Here is an 18,657-nt window from a genome sequence, read left to right as displayed (position 1 = left end):
CCAAAAGTGGCCGTCGTGGCATAATGCTGCAGTTTTGGAACACCGCAGTCGTGCCGCCAAAAATTAGATTGACCGTGCCAACTATATCACACTCAAGAAACAATTTATCGCATTCTCTGTAGAGCTGCTCGCCCTTGTGCGCATATAGTGTATCCTGGAATCTGTTGAAGGCACACAGAAACATATTCAAATGCGTCGATCTCGCGTGGAATAATGATATCCAGTTTCTACTTATATTTGACTATATCCAGTTTTAAGTTTGATTCTTTTAGTATTGTAATAAATGTTTTAAAATTTTTATAATGTAACATATATATTTTTTATAATAAAATGTATTATACTATAACTACAATTTTTAGTTTTATTTTCCTAATTTTGCATAAACTCTATAACTAACATTTATAACATAATAAAATATATTAAAAACACATTTTTAATATAAATTTTATCATACTTGGTGAAGACATCTATATTTAAGATGACTAATGGGAGGAGAAAAAATAAAAACAAGCTAGCTGGGACCTAAAATTAAATTAGTAATATTATTTAAAAGTTTAAGACATCCATTTGAGTATTTCAGACACCTAAAGATCAATCTAACCTGATCACATCTTTTTGCTGTGAATTTGAGTGCCACAGCTCAAAACTTTATTTTATAAATAAGTGTCTAAAATCATGAAGCAATAACATAATAATTGAATTCATTAACAATCCTAGATTCTTTTATTCTAATTGAATAACACAAAACTTGGAATGACTTTATAAACTTCTAAATCCAATAACCCAAATTTATTAAGATTTTAGATGACTTTTTACAAATCACAAACTAATAACACTAAACTTTAACATAATTTAACAAAATCTTGATCTAATAATAACAAATTCTAAGTAATATTTAAAATCTTTAAAACTTTATTCAAATCTCAAACCAATAACCCTCCTAGGTGCGCTCACTCCTACAGCACCCACTGCAGGGTACGTTACGTGGCGACTAAGATCAAATGTTACGTAAATGTTATTTGTTAATACATATTCAAATATTTTTTTCCAAAAATATGATGTATTAAACCAATAAGGGAAAATTGTTTATGGTAAGAAATTTATGGACATTTATGTTTTGAATCCCAAGATCAAGAGTTCTATAAGTAGAGCTTTTTCAGGATCTAAAAAATCTCAACCCAATTTGTTTCTTCAAACTTTATACAAGAAAGAAAAAAAAAAGAAGCAATGGGTTTCACAAAAATCTTTGTGACTTGCTTTCTGGTATTTATAATGGTTGTTTCGTTATCCACCCAAAGCGATTTGGTACCAGGTAATTGGTTTTTTAATCATATATATAGTTGTTGTTTTTTTTATCAGATATATAGTTTGTGTAAATTGTAAACCAATATATACAACATGGGGAAATCTGATAAATTATTAAAGAATATATGTTTGAAATATATATATATATATATATAATTTGGCATGTTGTAGTTATATTTACGATTTGAGTAATATGTAGTTTGTGTATATACATGTACAGAGATCAAACCGGAGAAATACAAACTCGGCATGCAGTGCTTATTACATACCAAATGTACGATTTCATTTGATTCACAACAATGCTCCAACTTCTGCAAAGTATTGACGTACCTGAAAGGAGAATGTCGTCCTCCGTATGGGAAGCCTGACGACCCTTTTGTTTGTTGCTGCTATTATCAACAATGATGTTCCGTTAATTTCTTTATCTATGTTTGCCTTTATTATTGTATATGATGGTCATGTGACATATTTCTCTCTTATTAATAAAATAAAACAATCGCTATAATGATATGTATTATTTGCCTTTAATTAAATAAAACCATCTTGTAAAAAACATGATAGATACTACAGTTACGATAATGTTTTGTGTTTCCTTGTTGCTTTCCGGTGACTATTGCAAAACTATTTGCAGTTTCTAAGCTCATTTGATTTTTACTGGTGAATAATGCAAACTATTATCTGACATACACAAGCTACTAATGTTTTTTTTTAAGTAGGTCCTTTGTCATTCTTATAGAACCTTGATTTTGAAGCGTACAACCCAATTTTGAGGGTTGAATGATGATTAGTACTTAATTAGTCCTATAAGAATGACAAAGGACCGCCAATCTAGAGAACCTTATGTGATTTTAATAACTTCTTGGGTAAGAGTTCTAGGTTCCAATGATGCAAACATTCTCTTCCAGTCCAGATATGACTACTCTCCGCCAGTCTGATAATTGTTCCAACTTCCAACTGTCAGAGATATCATCCCAAGTTTATAATTGGCATGCATCTATGTATGCCTCCATGTCTAGTTTGCTTCGAAGAAACATACTCTTATCATCACTCCTACCGTCAATCACGGTCATTGTCCATGCGGAACGAGAAAGATTGTTTCTCTTTAATGTGTCCTCATTTGAATCAGTGATTCCTACGTCTCCAACAATGATGCGTTCACACAAACGTAGACCATATTCAGTGAACCCTGTATCGCTACACCCAGATAAAAAAGCAACAAACGTAACCCCATCTGGAGCAACGCCTGACTCAATCATCCAATCAAACAGATTCATCTCTTCTTCAATACTTCCATTGATTGCATAACAGTTTAGCATCGTGTTCCATGAAGTCAAATCCTTATTTAACAACATTCCATCAAAGACTCTCCGAGAATACTCAACCTCGCCACACTTACCATACATATCCATCAACGAATTAAGCAACGGAACATGAGGCAATATAGTCGTCAAAGTCGCCCAACTAAACCCAATCATCTCTTCCTGCATCTTTCTGAACAGATGAAACATCTCATGCACCCGAGCTTTCTTGCTGAGCACCGAAATCAAAGAAAGAAAAAGTATATTTTTTTAAGGACAACATGGAGAAGATTTAGAAATTGTAAAAGAAATCTTGGTTCATGAAAAAATAATGTGGCATATATAATTAATATTGTATGGAAATTTTTTGTATCTGTGTGTGTGCAGAGATCCAAACTAAAGAACTGAAGGTCCACATGAAATTCTTTGAGGATTTATTATGCACGATCTCATATGGAGCACGACAATGCACCGAGACCTACTTATCAAAGGGGTACGAGACAGGAGACTGCCATCCGCCCTATAAGAGGCCTGACAAACCTTTCTGTTGTTGTCGTTATTATCAATACCGATGATCCATCTACTTCTTTATGAGAGTCAGTCAATGTGGTTTCTATGCTATCAAGAAAATAAGTGAAAAGATTTATGTGTGTTTTTGTTTTTTAAAAATAACCAAAAGGCATATTTGACTACAATTCAATTAATTAAAATTTCATATTCCAATGCTATCTTCATTGACAACTAATTAATCCTATGCATTTATCTAAAAACAAAGACCCTTCGAATTCAACATCCAACGCCATTATTTAGCGTGAATGCACTTAGAGACTAGTAGTAAACTAAACTCACAGAACAAGATGAATGACGGTTCGTCATCATCATCGTCAAGCCCAAAGATGGACACGGATGTGTTGGTAGACGAAACCTACTTCTCTGCTTTATTCGATTACGACGACGTTTTCCCAATCTCCGATGAAAACTACGCTACGGAGCTCTATCTCCAAGAGGCTCTGTTTTCTTCCTTGGTCGCTTCGACGGTTGGGGTTAATCATCATCATCCCCAAGTCCAGATGAACCTTGTCACGCGGGTTAAACAGGAACCACCGGAGATAAAAATCGAGGAGGATCCCATCGAACCATCATCAAGAATGTTCTGTATGGACCAAAAACCTTCGTCTGACATCTTCCGAGGAACAACTAACTGCGCTCACTCCTACTGCACCGACTGCACCGTACGTTACGTGGCGACTAAGATCAAAGATAACGCAGCGAGGATCAAATGCCCTGACCTGGAGTGCACGAGCCTGATAGAGCCCCACACGTGTCGAGATCTAATCCCTAAGGACGTGTTCGACCGCTGGGAGAAAATCTTGTGCGAGTCGCTTATTTCCTCATGGGATAAGTTCTACTGTCCGTTCAAAGATTGTTCGGCAATGATGGTGAACGATGGAGGTGGTGATGCTAACGTGACGCAGACGGAGTGTCCGTCTTGTCACAGACTGTTCTGCGTTCAGTGTAAGGTTACGTGGCATGCGGGGATTGGCTGTGAGGAGTTCCAGAAGTATGGGAATACGAAGAAGAAGAGTAGTGATGAAGAAGATGCTTTGTTGGTTCAGATGGCGAAGAACAAGCAGTGGAGAAGGTGTCCTCAGTGCAAGTACTACGTTGATAAAGTCGATGGTTGCTTGCATATAAATTGCAGGTTTGTGTTTTTATCATTACAAATCTTTTGTTTTTTTGTTTTTTTAGGAAGTGTCCAATTCTAACATTGTTTGGTTTTTTGTCCTTTGGGGAGTTTTGTAGGTGTGGGTTTCAGTTTTGCTATGGATGTGGATCTGCGTGGGTTTCTTCTCACGCTTGCCATATTCGTACTTAAAGGCCCATTCGATGCGTTATCTGATCAAATTTATTTATAAATCTAAGCTATGGTTGTTGGCGTATTGTTTAGCACTCCAGCGTAACGACTGTTATGCCTCTTACATTAATATGCAAATGTTAGTCTATTGGAAGAAAAATATTAAGGTTTCAAAAGGTTGAAGGTTTGATTCGACTTTGACTAATAAGTTAAAGCTAAAGCGAAAGAGGTCCATTCTATATGTTTCGCTTTAGAGAACTTCCTACTTACTAGTCAGTTCCCCCATAGTCAATAATAATTGGTTTTACTTTTAGATAAGGAATCCTAGAATAGTCTCTATTTTTTTTTTACCCCACAAATAAAAGAAGAAAAAGGAATAGTCCCATTGTACCTAAATAATTCTGCAAAATTCAATGGTCTTAATGAATTTCAGAAATTTTGGCCTGACTAATTTCTGCAAAATAAATAATACACTAGACCTACACTTACTGTCCGTATTACCCCGCCAATACAGTTGAATGGGTACAAATTTTTTCGTTTTTAATTATAGACTTTAAATTCTTGGGGTTGGTTATTTTCTTGTAACAAAAAAAAAATAGCAAAAGAACAAAAATCACGTGAACACAACACACTGCGTTGGTCTCTGGGCTAATAATATACTGTAATATAAACATCGACCAAACTAGTCAGGTGGATTTCTATGGAACATAAACACATCTTGTAACTCGTATTTATTATGCTTCCAAAATGTTTTGTTTCCTCTAAGCGTCAAACTAAGAATTATAGAGATTTTTTATAACTTGTTGTTGTATATTTATTTTTCATTAAGAAGTCCTTCTAAGTTCTAATCATATGACATACTTCTGGTAAGATTCGTTGATCAATTTTATCGAAAGAAAAATAAATGTTATTTTGGTCAAAACATCTCAAATGTATCTAACAACTAATCAAACATTGGACAAAAATTTCATAATGGCTTATCCTTATTCTGATTAATAAAAAGTTTTAAGTTTATCCTAAGATTCTAAACACGAGTGAACTGAACACATATCGAACAAACCAAGGACCCACGTCTGTTTAGTGTTAGCTTTTACCAAATCCAAATGACGTGAAAATCCTTACTTTTGTTTTGACGTCAAGAGATGGAATCAAAACAAGATTTTAATAATAATCGACTAGATATGTTATCCCAATCAATGCATATTTAGATTTTCTTTTGTTGAAAATAACCCGTGAACGAAACATATGAATCTGTCACCTGGAAACATAACTGCACCTACCGAATATATATGTTTCTATCTTTCCTCTTCAATTTCTTCTAATGGACAATATCTATATGAGAAATTAAAAATCCCATCTACTATTGTAGTTTCAAACACTCTCACATTTAATTTTTAGAAGAAAAAAAAAGTATATAGGGGTAATTCCGTAAATAAACAAAGCAACCAAAAAAAGAGACAGTGCCTCCAGCTCACAAAAAGACAACTTCTTCTGCTTCCTTCCTCCGTGTACACACGAGGACTAGGGTAAACCACAGTCTCTCCTCTCTTTCTCCGCTTCTGTATCATCAATGTGGTACCCTCATCAACCTTCTTCTTCTTCCTCCACTCACTAACCAAATCCACAATCAAAAACCCTAACTTTCTCCGTCAATGGCTCTCTTCTTCTTCTTCTTCCTCTTCCTCTTGACTCTTCTTTCCCCATCTTCTTCCAACGACCTAAACTCCTTGACTTACATCATCCACGTCGACCACGAAGCTAAACCTTCAATCTTCCCAACTCACCGTCACTGGTACACCTCCTCACTTGCCTCACTCACATCCACCACTCCCTCTATCATCCACACATACGACACCGTTTTCCACGGCTTCTCCGCAAGACTCACTTCACAAGACGCTGCTCAGCTCTTAAACCATCCTCATGTCATCTCTGTTATCCCCGAGCAAGTCCGTCACTTGCACACCACTCGTTCCCCTGAGTTTCTTGGTCTTCGGTCCACCGACAAAGCGGGCTTACTCGAAGAGTCCGATTTCGGGTCGGATCTTGTAATCGGAGTAATCGATACGGGTATTTGGCCCGAAAGACCAAGCTTTGATGACCGTGGTCTTGGCCCTGTTCCCATTAGATGGAAAGGCCAATGTATCGCTTCTCAAGATTTCCCTACAACGGCTTGTAACCGTAAACTCGTCGGAGCTAGATTCTTCTGCGGCGGTTACGAAGCAACCAACGGGAAGATGAACGAAACGACTGAGTTTCGCTCCCCGCGTGACTCAGATGGACATGGAACCCACACTGCTTCGATCTCCGCCGGCCGTTACGTTTTTCCGGCGTCGACGCTCGGCTACGCTCGCGGCCTCGCTGCTGGTATGGCTCCGAAGGCTAGACTCGCCGCGTACAAAGTCTGTTGGAACTCCGGCTGTTACGACTCCGATATCTTAGCTGCTTTCGACACCGCCGTCGCCGACGGCGTCGATGTCATCTCTCTCTCCGTCGGAGGCGTCGTGGTTCCTTATTACCTAGACGCAATCGCCATTGGAGCTTTCGGAGCTATTGACAGAGGGATCTTCGTCTCTGCTTCCGCCGGAAACGGAGGTCCCGGTGCTTTGACGGTGACTAACGTTGCTCCGTGGATGACTACAGTCGGAGCTGGAACAATCGATAGGGATTTCCCGGCGAATGTGAAGCTCGGCAACGGGAAGATGATTTCAGGTGTTAGTGTTTACGGTGGACCGGGTCTGGATCCGGGTCGAATGTACCCGCTTGTTTACGGTGGTAGTTTACTCGGTGGTGACGGTTACTCTTCGTCTCTGTGTCTCGAAGGTTCGTTGGATCCAAATTTGGTTAAGGGAAAGATCGTTCTTTGTGATAGAGGAATCAATTCTAGAGCAACCAAAGGTGAGATCGTGAGAAAAAACGGAGGCTTGGGGATGATTATAGCGAATGGTGTGTTCGACGGCGAAGGTTTAGTCGCCGATTGTCACGTGTTACCGGCGACATCGGTTGGTGCTTCTGGAGGAGATGAGATACGAAGGTACATATCTGAATCGTCTAAATCTCGTTCATCGAAGAAACCAACGGCTACGATTGTTTTCAAAGGGACTCGACTTGGGATTCGACCCGCTCCTGTTGTGGCATCTTTCTCTGCTCGTGGACCTAATCCAGAGACGCCGGACATTCTTAAACCGGATGTAATCGCACCCGGTTTGAACATTTTAGCTGCTTGGCCTGACCGGATTGGTCCATCGGGTGTTCCTTCTGATAACCGGAGAACGGAGTTCAACATTTTATCAGGCACTTCAATGGCGTGCCCACACGTGTCTGGTCTAGCTGCTCTGCTCAAGGCGTCTCATCCGGATTGGAGTCCTGCGGCGATAAGATCAGCATTGATGACAACGGCTTACAGGGTTGATAACCGCGGTGAGGCTATGATGGATGAGTCCACTGGCAATACATCTTCGGTTATGGATTATGGTTCGGGTCATGTTCACCCAACCAAAGCTATGGATCCGGGATTAGTCTACGATATAACACCTTATGATTATATCAACTTCTTGTGTAATTCTAACTACACAGGAGCCAACATTGTGACAATAACCCGTCGCAAAGCGGACTGCGACGGTGCGAGACGAGCGGGACATGTTGGGAATTTGAACTACCCGTCGTTTTCAGTCGTGTTTCAGCAGTACGGAGAGATGAAAATGTCGACACATTTCATTAGGACAGTGACTAATGTAGGCGACTCTGATTCGGTTTATGAGATTAAGATTAGCCCGCCGAGAGGGACTACGGTGACGGTTGAACCGGAGAAGCTATCGTTCAGACGGGTCGGACAGAAACTGAGTTTTGTTGTTAGGGTAAAGGCCACAGAGGTGAAGCTGTCACCAGGAGCGACAAATGTGGAGACTGGTCATATAGTTTGGTCAGATGGGAAACGAAATGTGACAAGTCCCTTGGTGGTCACTCTTCAACAACCTTTGTAAAGGGGTTTAAGGATTTGGTGACCGGAAAAATTCTGGTCTCCTTTGTTATAAATGATGAAGGAAGATCGTAAGTTGTTGTCGTCGTCTATGTGATCTGTAATATAAAAAATTGTATCTTTTGTTGTTTAAGTAAGAAGATGCAGCATCTAAGGAACGTCCCATTTTTGTAGAATCTATCAATCTAATATCCTTGCACTTGTGATGTGGGCTTTGAATGAGGCTTTTGAAGCTTAAAGCTCTAAGCCCACATTGACGCACTTCAATATATTTTCTTTCTAGGCGAGTTGGTGAAAGTAGAAAAAGATATTCGTTTTGTCATCGAGATAATGATTATATAATTTATATTGAAGTTCGGAAAGGTTACAACCTTACATCAACCAAGGAACCTGAGAAAGGTTCACCAACGAGCACCAAAAAAATCAGACTCTACCCCATTTATAGAAACACAAAAGAACAAGGCTTCAACACCAAGAGCCCAATTGGCTAAAAAGGATTATAGAATGATAATTCGATTAATGGCCTAAAATAGAAGAGGTACGTGTTTGCAGGTGAGTGTTGTGTACTTTACTTTACTGGTAGTAGTGGCAGACAGCAATATATATTATGTTTATGGGTTAAAATAAACACTTTTAGATTTGTGATTAAAATATTCGATTTAGAAGCTTTCTAGATTTTACAGTCATCTAACATAAATACAGCTCACCTACCAGTAAAAAAAAGATCAAAAATAATTCCATTACCTTTTCCTAACAAAAAGATATAATTAAAATTGCACCTTTTTCTTTCAGAAATTTCTTTAAATATCACTAAAAAAGTTTTTTTTCCAAAAATATCACATTTTAATTTTTTTCCAAAATACCATAAAAGTTTTTTTTTCCAAAATTACCATAAACACAAAAATTGATTTTTAAAAATGTAAATTTTTTTTTAGGTTTGGGTTGGCACATTTACATTTTGGGTATAGTTTTTAGGGGTAGAGTTTAATATTTAGAATTAAGAAATTAGTTTTTAGTATTAGAACTTTAATTCAATTATGTAGTATTTTTGAAAAAAATTACATATTAATGATATTTTTGAAAAAAAACTAAATTGTGATATTTTAAAAATAAAAATCAATTTTAATGGTATTTATGACAATTTCCCTTTTTCTTTTGTTTGCCGCAATTGCGCATTTTAACTCCTTCTTTTATTTTTATTTTCTGTATATAATTTCGTTATTTAAAATTTGAGGGCGTATATTGTATAATGTGTCTCATATAATAACGAAACAAGAAATAATTGCAGGATACGGGATGGGGGTAGCATTCAAAACTTACATCATCTTCTGTTTCTTGAGATCAGCTATTTTAGGAGCTTTGTCTCAATCGAACCAAAAAAGATAATGGTCCTACCTCTTTTTGCATTCTTAACTTTATCTTCATTATTCTGTGCTCGTTTTATTTTTGTACTATATATTGATTTACTTACTATACATACCGACGTAGATACAGTATACTAAAATACACTACATAATTATCCCGAATATAAATCACCATAAAAAAACGACAAATAAAGGGTGATTTATTAAACATGCATGTTATGAAACCGGGAAAGATAAGAATAAGACCCAAACTAGAAATTCTCTTGAATTCGAAGTTAGGGGATACTCAAAAATAGAAGATGGTCATTGGATCCTCAAACTTTTTGGATGTTAACCCTAATACCTCAGGAAGCTGGTTTTGGAAGAGTTTATGCAAGCTAAGACCGCTTGCAAAACCGTTTATAGTGTGTGAAGTTCGCTCAGGAGATACTTGCAGTTTTTGGAATGATAATTGGACATTTCTGGAACCGTTAATTGAAGTCACTGGTCAGAATGGTCCTCAGACTGTGGGTTTACCTGTGAATGCAGTGGTTGCTGATGCACTAAGAGATGGCGACTGGTGGATTTCTGCTTCTCGGAGTAGGAACCCCATTATTCAATTGATCAAACAATGTCTGCCCAATCCTCATGATATTCTCAGGGGTGGAGAAGAGGATACGTATCTGTGGAAGATAGGTGACTCTGTTCCCTCAAGTAAGTTCTCTGCTGCGGCTACCTGGCGTTTTTTGAATCCTCCTGGTCCATCCATAGACTGGCATGGTGCGGTTTGGTTCAAAGGAAAGATTCCTCGGCATGCGTTTATTGCTTGGATTGCTGCTCGCCATAGATTGCATACGAGGGATAGGCTCATCAGTTGGGGTCTTCATGTCCCCTCTAATTGCCTCCTCTGCAACAGATTTGATGAATCTTTGCAACATATTTTCTTTGATTGTGATTTCTCTCAGGAGGTTTGGTCTTATTTCACTTCAAGAGCGAATGTGACCTCCCCGATGGTGTTTCAAGATGTGCTCAGATGGATGAATTCTCCTGCTCGGGATAAGAATGTTGCCTTTATTCTCCTGCTCGGGATAAGAATGTTGCCTTTATTCTGAAGCTAGCTTTCCAGGCCACCATTTATATTATTTGGAAGGAAAGGAATGGGAGGATTCACACAGATTCTGCTCGGTCACCTTCAGCTCTAATCCAGGATGCAAAGACTGTTATTAGATGCCACCTTGACCCCCTATCTCGTGCTCAAGATTACAGTAATCCCTCTACCGTCTCCTTTCTTGCTACTTGGTTCGATCTGTTTCAGTAAGTTTCGGGCCTTCTTCTGTTTCTTCTCCTCTTTTCTTTCTTTCTTTCGTTCTTCTTTCCCCTTTTTCTCTTTCACAGGTAAGGTTTATTTACCTTGTGAGGTCTGTTTGGCTTTTTGGGCTGTAAAGCTTTTGTAATTTCCGGTATCTAATGGAAAAGTAAGTATTAAAAAAAAAAAAAANAAAAAAAAAAAAAAAAAAAAAAAAGATGGTCAAAGGGAAAGAAAGATCACTTTGAAGAACTTGGGTTCGTGAAGTCTATAATCGAGAGTTTATTAGAAAAAAACGATAATGTTTTTATTGAATGAATAAGCTTCGGCTGCAGGCCGTACAATATATAGAGTTCTCAAACACAAACCCTCAATAATTAAATCGGTTAATAAAAGCCTGACATTGAACCATATTTAATTATAAAACCAAAACTAAATTGCATAATAAGATAGAATTAACTAAGGATCAAAAATCCTGTCACATGTTAAGAGACTCCGGATAATTTGAATTAGGAGAACTAATGATATGCAATTAACAATAAAATAGATGAAGATATTATTAAAGTTTAGAACTATGAATATGCGCGTCAAGTGTGGTGTGGTACAAAGGTAGGACCAGGACAACGCAAAGCCTTGTCGTAAAGTCCACTTGCTCAACTTGTCTTTCCTACTTCTTATCTCTCTTTTTAAAATCTCAAGAAACATCGTCTAACACAAACACACACGCACATAGATGATCTATATGATCTCATTTTTTGGTATTTTACTATTTTCTAGTTTTGCTACTCCATGATAATCTGTTTTAAAAATCCCCGCTTAGCATCGATTACGCCCCGTAAAATTGCTAGGTCCACCCTCTCCGCCTCGATTAATGACTAATCCCCACCTAACATCTATTATCCGATTATACTGTCTAATCCGATTAATTCCCGCATAATTTTGGATGTACCTATTATTTTTGGAGCCAAATATAAATCAAATATATATATTTCTATTATTTAGACATTTAAATTAAGAGTTTATGATGTTTTACAATAACTAATGTACAAACTTTTAATTAAAATCATTATTTTTTCTTAATATTACGTTTTTATGTTTTTTACCGTAATTTTAAAGACAATACTATAACTTTATATTTTATTTGATATTTTTCTTTTCACATAAACATAATTATACATATATTTAGTACTATATAGTTTTAATTTACTATTAATTTAATAAAATAATCCAAAAACTAGTCTCCGATTAATCCCCGTTTAATTTCCGATTTTCTCGCTAAACGCTAGGTCCACCCCAACCGCCCGATTAGCGCCTAACGATTTCTAAAACAGGGATCTCAACTAGGGATGGGTTCATTTATTTTAGATTTGTCAAGATAGTATGAAATCTCAACAACAAATCATTTGATTGATATGTTTACGTGCTCGAAGTTGGCAATTCTGTGGGAACTGCTAGAAGTATTAAACATTAGAAATATCTACACATTTTGTATTTTACTATCTATTTTAGATACTTCTGTATCATTAGAAATATCTACACATTAGATACTTCTGTATCTCTATCTATTTTACAAATATGTAGACCGTTCGTGTTTATTGTTCAATAAAGCGGTCTATTTATAAAAAAGTATAACTTGTCATTTTCTTTTGTCAATATAATTCCATGTATTTTGGTCTCTGATTTTTTTTAACAAATGATAATAAAAATATTAAATAATGCATGCATCTAATTGTCAAAATAATGCATGCACCTAATATGTTACCCTGTGCACAGCCTCCTTTATTTACCGTGGCATGTCTATAGCCACATATTCTATTTTCTTTACTTTGCCTGGTTTACATGAAAGTCTTATACGACTTATGTATGACTCTTCTCACATCAAAGTGTTAAAAGTATAGGATATAATAGGCTGATCTTCAAGAATTCGAACCCAAAAAGTTTATCTAGACTTCAAAGGACAAATTTCGGTAATTACTTTTTGACATTTGTAAAGACAGTCAAAGATAATAAATATAGAATTCAACTTACCGTCTCTTAACCTATTCTCTTGTAGAACCATATATTACCAGGCAAATTTATTGTAAAGATTAGCATTTGTAGTTTGTTTAAATTACTTGATAAGTGTCACAACATAACCAAGATCTTTTACTAAAAACAGACAAAAGTCGACAAAATCTATATATATTTAACCCTACTATGCTTTATATGTGGGCTCAAATAAATATCAAAATAAAATATTCTTATTGATAAAGAATACAAGAATATATATCCTAATGGTCAATGTTTTTTTCATTTCTTTTTTTTCACGAAAAGATTATATTGAAAATAGTACAACTGGAACCTACAAAGGATCAAAGACAATCAATATATATCTTAATGGTCAATGTTATTCATGATTATCTCCCATATATAGTGATTACACACATTAATAGAATCTACACCAAACTGTAAAATTATTTACCCACACCTAAACCATGACAATTAACCTTATTAGCCATTACGAGTCGCGAGCAAGGGTATAATAGTAAAGAAGCAGACTATATAATATACGACGCACCCTTTCTCAATCTTTCTGGAGAGAGAGAGTAACAGACCATCATAGCTAGCAGAGAAAATTGAAAGAAAAAAAAGAGAACCCCAAAGAAAGATAATATTTATAGTTTCGCCCCAAAGATTCTATTTCTGATCATTTACACCCCTGAAAGAGCAGAGCCGCCATGTGTGGAGGAGCTATAATCTCCGATTTCATTCCGCCGCCGAGGTCCCGCCGTGTCACGAGCGAGTTTATATGGCCGGATCTGAAGAACAAAGGGAAAGCTTCGAAGAAGAGATCGACGAAGAAGCGATCCGATTTCTTCGATCTGGACGATGAGTTCGAAGCTGACTTCCAAGGGTTTAAGGATGATTCGTCTTTTGACTGCGATGTCGATGATGTCTTCGGAAATGCGAAGCCTTTTGTCTTCGCCGCAACTACCAAACCTGTACCTTCACCTGCCTCCGCCTTCGTCTCCTCTGGTATATATATATATATATACTTGGGAATTGATTCGAAATCTCAGCTTTATTTGAATGGGTTTTATGTGTTTATCTCTCTATCGTATGTTGAGTGTTCCTTTAGCCAAAAAGTAAAGATCTTTATATACTTTTCAAGGTTTCTGGGGATAAAGGAACAAGAGATAGGCTTTTTGCTTGGCTTTGTTTGAACTCAAAAAAAAAAGTCAAAATATTGAGAATTTTGTCATGTATTGTTATTTGACTTTTTTGTTTAATTATGTTGATGAAATGTTTTAGATCTTCTGGATCTTTGGTTTTCAAAGGCTTTTATGTGCGTCTATAGCTTTGATTGTTGTTTGAAGTCTTTGGAATTGGTTGATCTCGTTGGTTTTGTTACCATCTGCTGTCACTATATTGATTATTTACCAGCTTACTGGGTTTTGGAGTTGTCAATTTCCAGATCCCTTAGTCTTTGAAGAGATGCAGTTTCTCCTTTTGTTTATGATATCGTATTCTATAATTCTCTAATTGGTTATTGGTAAAGTTGTGTGTTCTGATATGAGTCTCTGACGGTTCAGTTCAGCTAATGATTGATCTTGTGTGTTTTGGCTCCAATAAAAGGTTCAACTTCTGCCAAGAAAATTGTAGAGTCAGATGGCCAAGCTGAGAAATCTTCTAAGAGGAAGAGGAAGAATCAGTACCGTGGGATTAGGCAGCGCCCTTGGGGCAAATGGGCAGCTGAGATTCGTGATCCAAGAAAAGGCTCCCGGGAATGGCTTGGAACGTTCGACACAGCTGAGGAAGCAGCAAGAGCCTACGATGCAGCAGCACGCAGAATACGCGGCAGCAAAGCTAAGGTGAATTTCCCAGAGGAGAAGAAGAACCCTAGCATCTCCCAGAATCGCCCTAGTGCTAAGACCAGTAATCTTCAGAAACCAGTGGCTAAACCAAACCAAAGCCCTACATTGGTTCAGCAGCAAACACATCTGAGTCAGCAGTACTGCAACAACTCTTTTGACAACATGGGACATGACTCTTGTGGTGATATGAGTTTCATGGAAGAGAAGCCTCAGATGTACAACAATCAGTTTGGTTTAACAAACTCGTTCGATGCTGGAGGTAACAACGGATACCAGTATTTCAGTTCTGATCAGGGCAGCAACTCATTTGACTGCTCTGAGTTCGGGTGGAGTGATCACGGCCCCAGAACACCCGAGATCTCGTCAATGCTAGTCAATAATAACCAAGCTCCTTACATTGAAGAAACCAATGCAGCCAAGAAGCTTAAACCTAACTCCGAGGACGGGATAAGCCACAATGATGAGTCTGATGATCTGATGGTGTACCTTGACAACGCCTTATGGGACGCTCCACTAGAAGTGGAAGCCATGCTTGGCGCAGATACTGGTGCATTGACTCGGGAAGAGGAAAACCCGGAGCTGTGGAGCTTAGATGAGATCAATTTCATGCTGGAAGGAGACTTTTGAAGTGATTGATGGTTCCTTAGTTTGTAAATAAAGCTGTGTGTTGGTGAGTTTTAATCTCTTCTGTAGTAAATCTTGTTGAACCGTAAAGATAAACAACCTTACTTGATCTTCTTCTGTCTTCTGTGTACAGGATTTTGCTGTTGTGGGGGATGGTACAAGTCACACTTAGCGCTTGTTGCATTGGTATCTTATGAGTCCTTCTCTTCCATTCTCTTTTTAACTTTCCTGAAATAAAAAAAAGGGGTGATGAAGTATATAGTAGGTATAAAATATCATCTGATGAGTCTTGTTGTATGTTCCCTTCATTTTTGTCTTTCTTTCTCTCTGTTTTTATATTTGTTGTAGCGTATCATCATCACCCTCGAATGTATTTTTGTTTTGTATCCCCCAAACATATATAACATTATAATAAAATCTATTTGGAACCTCTCTTATATGTTACTATAAATCAGCTTTGAATAATGCAAACAAATTTCCGTTTAATCTGGTGGTTCACTTTAAAAGCAAAAAGAGAAAGAAAGATTCTTCGGAAACAATAGTGCGATTGAGTGAAAATTAAGGAAACATGATCAAGGCCACTGCTTAGATTGTTTAGAGGATAAAGTTGAGAGATTGAAGTGCGGAGCGGAGGTTGATTCAACGCAGCGATGGAGGTTGTCGAGGACGAAGCGGCGGTTTAAATTCGAAGCTGGTTTAGATTCGGTTCGGTTCGGTTCAAGGCTTCATTGATTCATTCGTATATTTAAGAAAAAAAAAATCGGTTTACGAGGTTCTCAGGTTCGGTTCAATGCGGTTTCGTTGTTCTGAATTTCTGATCATACGATGTTTCTGATCATCGTATATAACCGGAGAGAGAGACGGAGAGCTTTTAAATTTTGTTTGCTCCTCCGCTAGAGAGGTCAGCGACCGTGGAAAGGTTTCTCGAGCTTTTGCCGATAAATGGAAAACACATAACCAATCGTTTCCCTCCATGTTCATGGGTTCCTCTAATCAATCGAACTCTACTTCTTTCAAATATATCAGGTTAACAACGATCAACATTATTCAACCTTGTTTTCTTAAGATTCCTTCGTCATGTTCTTGTGTTATTAGCAGAAAGAAGTTTACTTGTCGCGTCATTCTCAGCTCACTTGTAATAAGCTCGCCTAATGTCACTCACTGCACCTTACAAATCTTAAAACACTGTCTCGGCTCTAGACGTCTTTAATGTAAACGGTTTTTTTTTGTTTGTATATCCTCGTTTCGGTATGAAATGGAATTCGAGTGTTACAGCTTACAACAACAACCATTTTACTTATTTCACAAAGAAACAGAACACGATTAGGGGGGTTTCTAAATTTCTTGCGCTGGAAGATCGAACACAGATTTACCTACGAGATCCCTTATATTCACCGGAGAGACAACATGTTTGTCTCCAGAATAAAACAAATTAGCGATTTCTTTATCGGTTTTCTCGGTGTTGTGACGCCCGTCGAAGAACAGAAACGATTTCTGGTAGCTGCAGAGCTTTGAATGCACGTTGCTGTAACCGCACCCGAATGCATTTCTCGATCCAGTACCACAGCAAGAAGTCGTTGTATCAGTATATCCTAACCATATAAACCACAATTTCATTTCGAATAATAATAACTAATACAACTTAATCGAAATGTACAAAGGAGATAAAAACTTAATTTCAATGATTTAATTACCGTGGAGTGATGGTTCATTGATCCTCCGGAGGATTTCACCGTTGAAATCAAAGAAGCTGTACCTTAAGCCACGGTATGGTACGGTCATCGCATGGAGAACTCGACTAAGCCTTTCATTGTGTGTTTTCACCATGAAGTTAACCATCTCCATACAACTTTCACCTGTCTTTAACTCTTGTCTCACTATCGGTAAGCAACCAAGCGGTCCCAAGCTCTGTACCGCTAACTTCCTCGCCCCACCTGACCTGTATAATTTCTGCATATATCCAAAAAAATTTCCTACTACAATCAAAACTTGTAAAAGCTAGACTAAATCTGGACCGGTCATGTAACTATAAGATTAGTCCATTGCAACATTTTTTTCTAGCTGGATAACAAGTTAAAGACTTGTAAATAACTACAACACATACCATGAGCTCTCTTGATATCCTAGAGAGAACGTTGGCAACATGAGCAATCTGCTCCACAGGATTAGCATTTGGATGATCCTTAGCGAAATTCAAGTAATCATCAGCTCCGATGTTCAACATGTATATAGCTTCTGCTCGTTCTTTATCAGTCCATTTCTTATGCAACTCTACAAATTTCGAAATCTGTTCTCCAAAATTCATCTGCCAAAAAAAACCCAACAAAACTGAACACATAGATGTATATATAAAAATCTTACAAAACCATGGTGAACTAAAGATTGCTTACAGTTACAGTCTTGGATTCAGATCCAAGTACAACTGCTCCAGCCATAGCGAAGCTCGCTCCTCGAGAAAGATCGGCTTTTGGATCAAGTACCGGAGGAATTGGTTCCCGTTGACCAATCAATCGACCTAGTTTTGCAATTAGATCTTGAATCAATAACAAGAATTAACCCTTAAATAGAGTGTAACACTTTTTCGTCTATATTTGTATTTTTGTACCGACGAAGTCTGGGACAATGTGGCCGTCAGACCAACGACCGGTTGGATCATCGACGGAGTCGCCGTAAGGCCAGGCGGTGGCTGGATCGAACTCCGAGGAGAAGAACTTCGTGTTGCCCACATCGTAGGAAGAGTCGCCGAAAGTGAATAAGAGAGGGGGTTCGCCGGAAACGATCACCGGGAAACTGGCGAGTGTGAAATACGTTAGTAGCCCTAAGAAGAAGAGCGCGTAAGGGTTCTTTGCCATTTTTGGAAAGGTTTCAGCTTTCAGTCTTTTGTCTTCTACTCTGTTTCCTCTGTTTTGTAGTGTTAACTGTTAAACTATGTGATCTACCAAACCAAACCAAACCAAACCAAACCGAAATTAATTCCGGTTTGATTATCTTTTGTTACTCTATAAGAACAGAAGAAGTCAACTGGAACTAAAACCAAAAAGTGTGTCAAGAGATAAATCATAAATGTGAGGAGATCCAATTTATATTTAATAGCCG

At 37.6% G+C, this 18,657-nt stretch overlaps 6 protein-coding genes across 6 annotated transcripts; 4 read left to right on the top strand and 2 right to left on the bottom strand.

Moving 5' to 3' along the window:
- LOC104704804 (pentatricopeptide repeat-containing protein At3g14330-like) lies at window positions 2,222-2,792 on the bottom strand. Its single transcript, XM_010420837.1, has 2 exons — window positions 2,342-2,792; window positions 2,222-2,259 (listed from the first exon to the last, which is right to left on the bottom strand). The coding sequence occupies exons 1-2, from the start codon at window positions 2,790-2,792 to the stop codon at window positions 2,222-2,224; spliced, it is 489 nt and encodes a 162-aa protein (XP_010419139.1).
- On the top strand, window positions 3,419-4,479 carry LOC104704796 (probable E3 ubiquitin-protein ligase RNF217). The gene is made up of 2 exons (XM_010420829.1): window positions 3,419-4,305; window positions 4,407-4,479. The coding sequence occupies exons 1-2, from the start codon at window positions 3,419-3,421 to the stop codon at window positions 4,477-4,479; spliced, it is 960 nt and encodes a 319-aa protein (XP_010419131.1).
- Window positions 5,886-8,610, top strand: LOC104779115 (subtilisin-like protease SBT1.5). The gene has a single exon (XM_010503507.2). The coding sequence runs from the start codon at window positions 6,111-6,113 to the stop codon at window positions 8,436-8,438; it is 2,328 nt and encodes a 775-aa protein (XP_010501809.1). The 5' UTR covers window positions 5,886-6,110; the 3' UTR covers window positions 8,439-8,610.
- Window positions 10,098-10,889, top strand: LOC104704788. Its single transcript, XM_010420822.1, has one exon. The coding sequence runs from the start codon at window positions 10,098-10,100 to the stop codon at window positions 10,887-10,889; it is 792 nt and encodes a 263-aa protein (XP_010419124.1).
- On the top strand, window positions 13,639-15,994 carry LOC104779108 (ethylene-responsive transcription factor RAP2-2-like). Its single transcript, XM_010503503.2, has 3 exons — window positions 13,639-14,098; window positions 14,699-15,607; window positions 15,695-15,994. Exons 1-2 carry the CDS (start codon window positions 13,801-13,803, stop codon window positions 15,562-15,564), a joined length of 1,164 nt encoding a protein of 387 aa, XP_010501805.1. The 5' UTR covers window positions 13,639-13,800; the 3' UTR covers window positions 15,565-15,607; window positions 15,695-15,994.
- Window positions 16,767-18,435, bottom strand: LOC104779086 (GDSL esterase/lipase At3g14220). Its single transcript, XM_010503482.2, has 5 exons — window positions 18,167-18,435; window positions 17,952-18,076; window positions 17,666-17,866; window positions 17,256-17,511; window positions 16,767-17,153 (listed from the first exon to the last, which is right to left on the bottom strand). Exons 1-5 carry the CDS (start codon window positions 18,411-18,413, stop codon window positions 16,897-16,899), a joined length of 1,086 nt encoding a protein of 361 aa, XP_010501784.1. The 5' UTR covers window positions 18,414-18,435; the 3' UTR covers window positions 16,767-16,896.

The sequence above is a fragment of the Camelina sativa genome, chromosome 1 (assembly GCF_000633955.1).
Source record: "Camelina sativa cultivar DH55 chromosome 1, Cs, whole genome shotgun sequence".
Lineage (NCBI taxonomy): Eukaryota > Viridiplantae > Streptophyta > Magnoliopsida > Brassicales > Brassicaceae > Camelina > Camelina sativa.
This window is presented reverse-complemented; position numbering and strand designations above follow the sequence as displayed.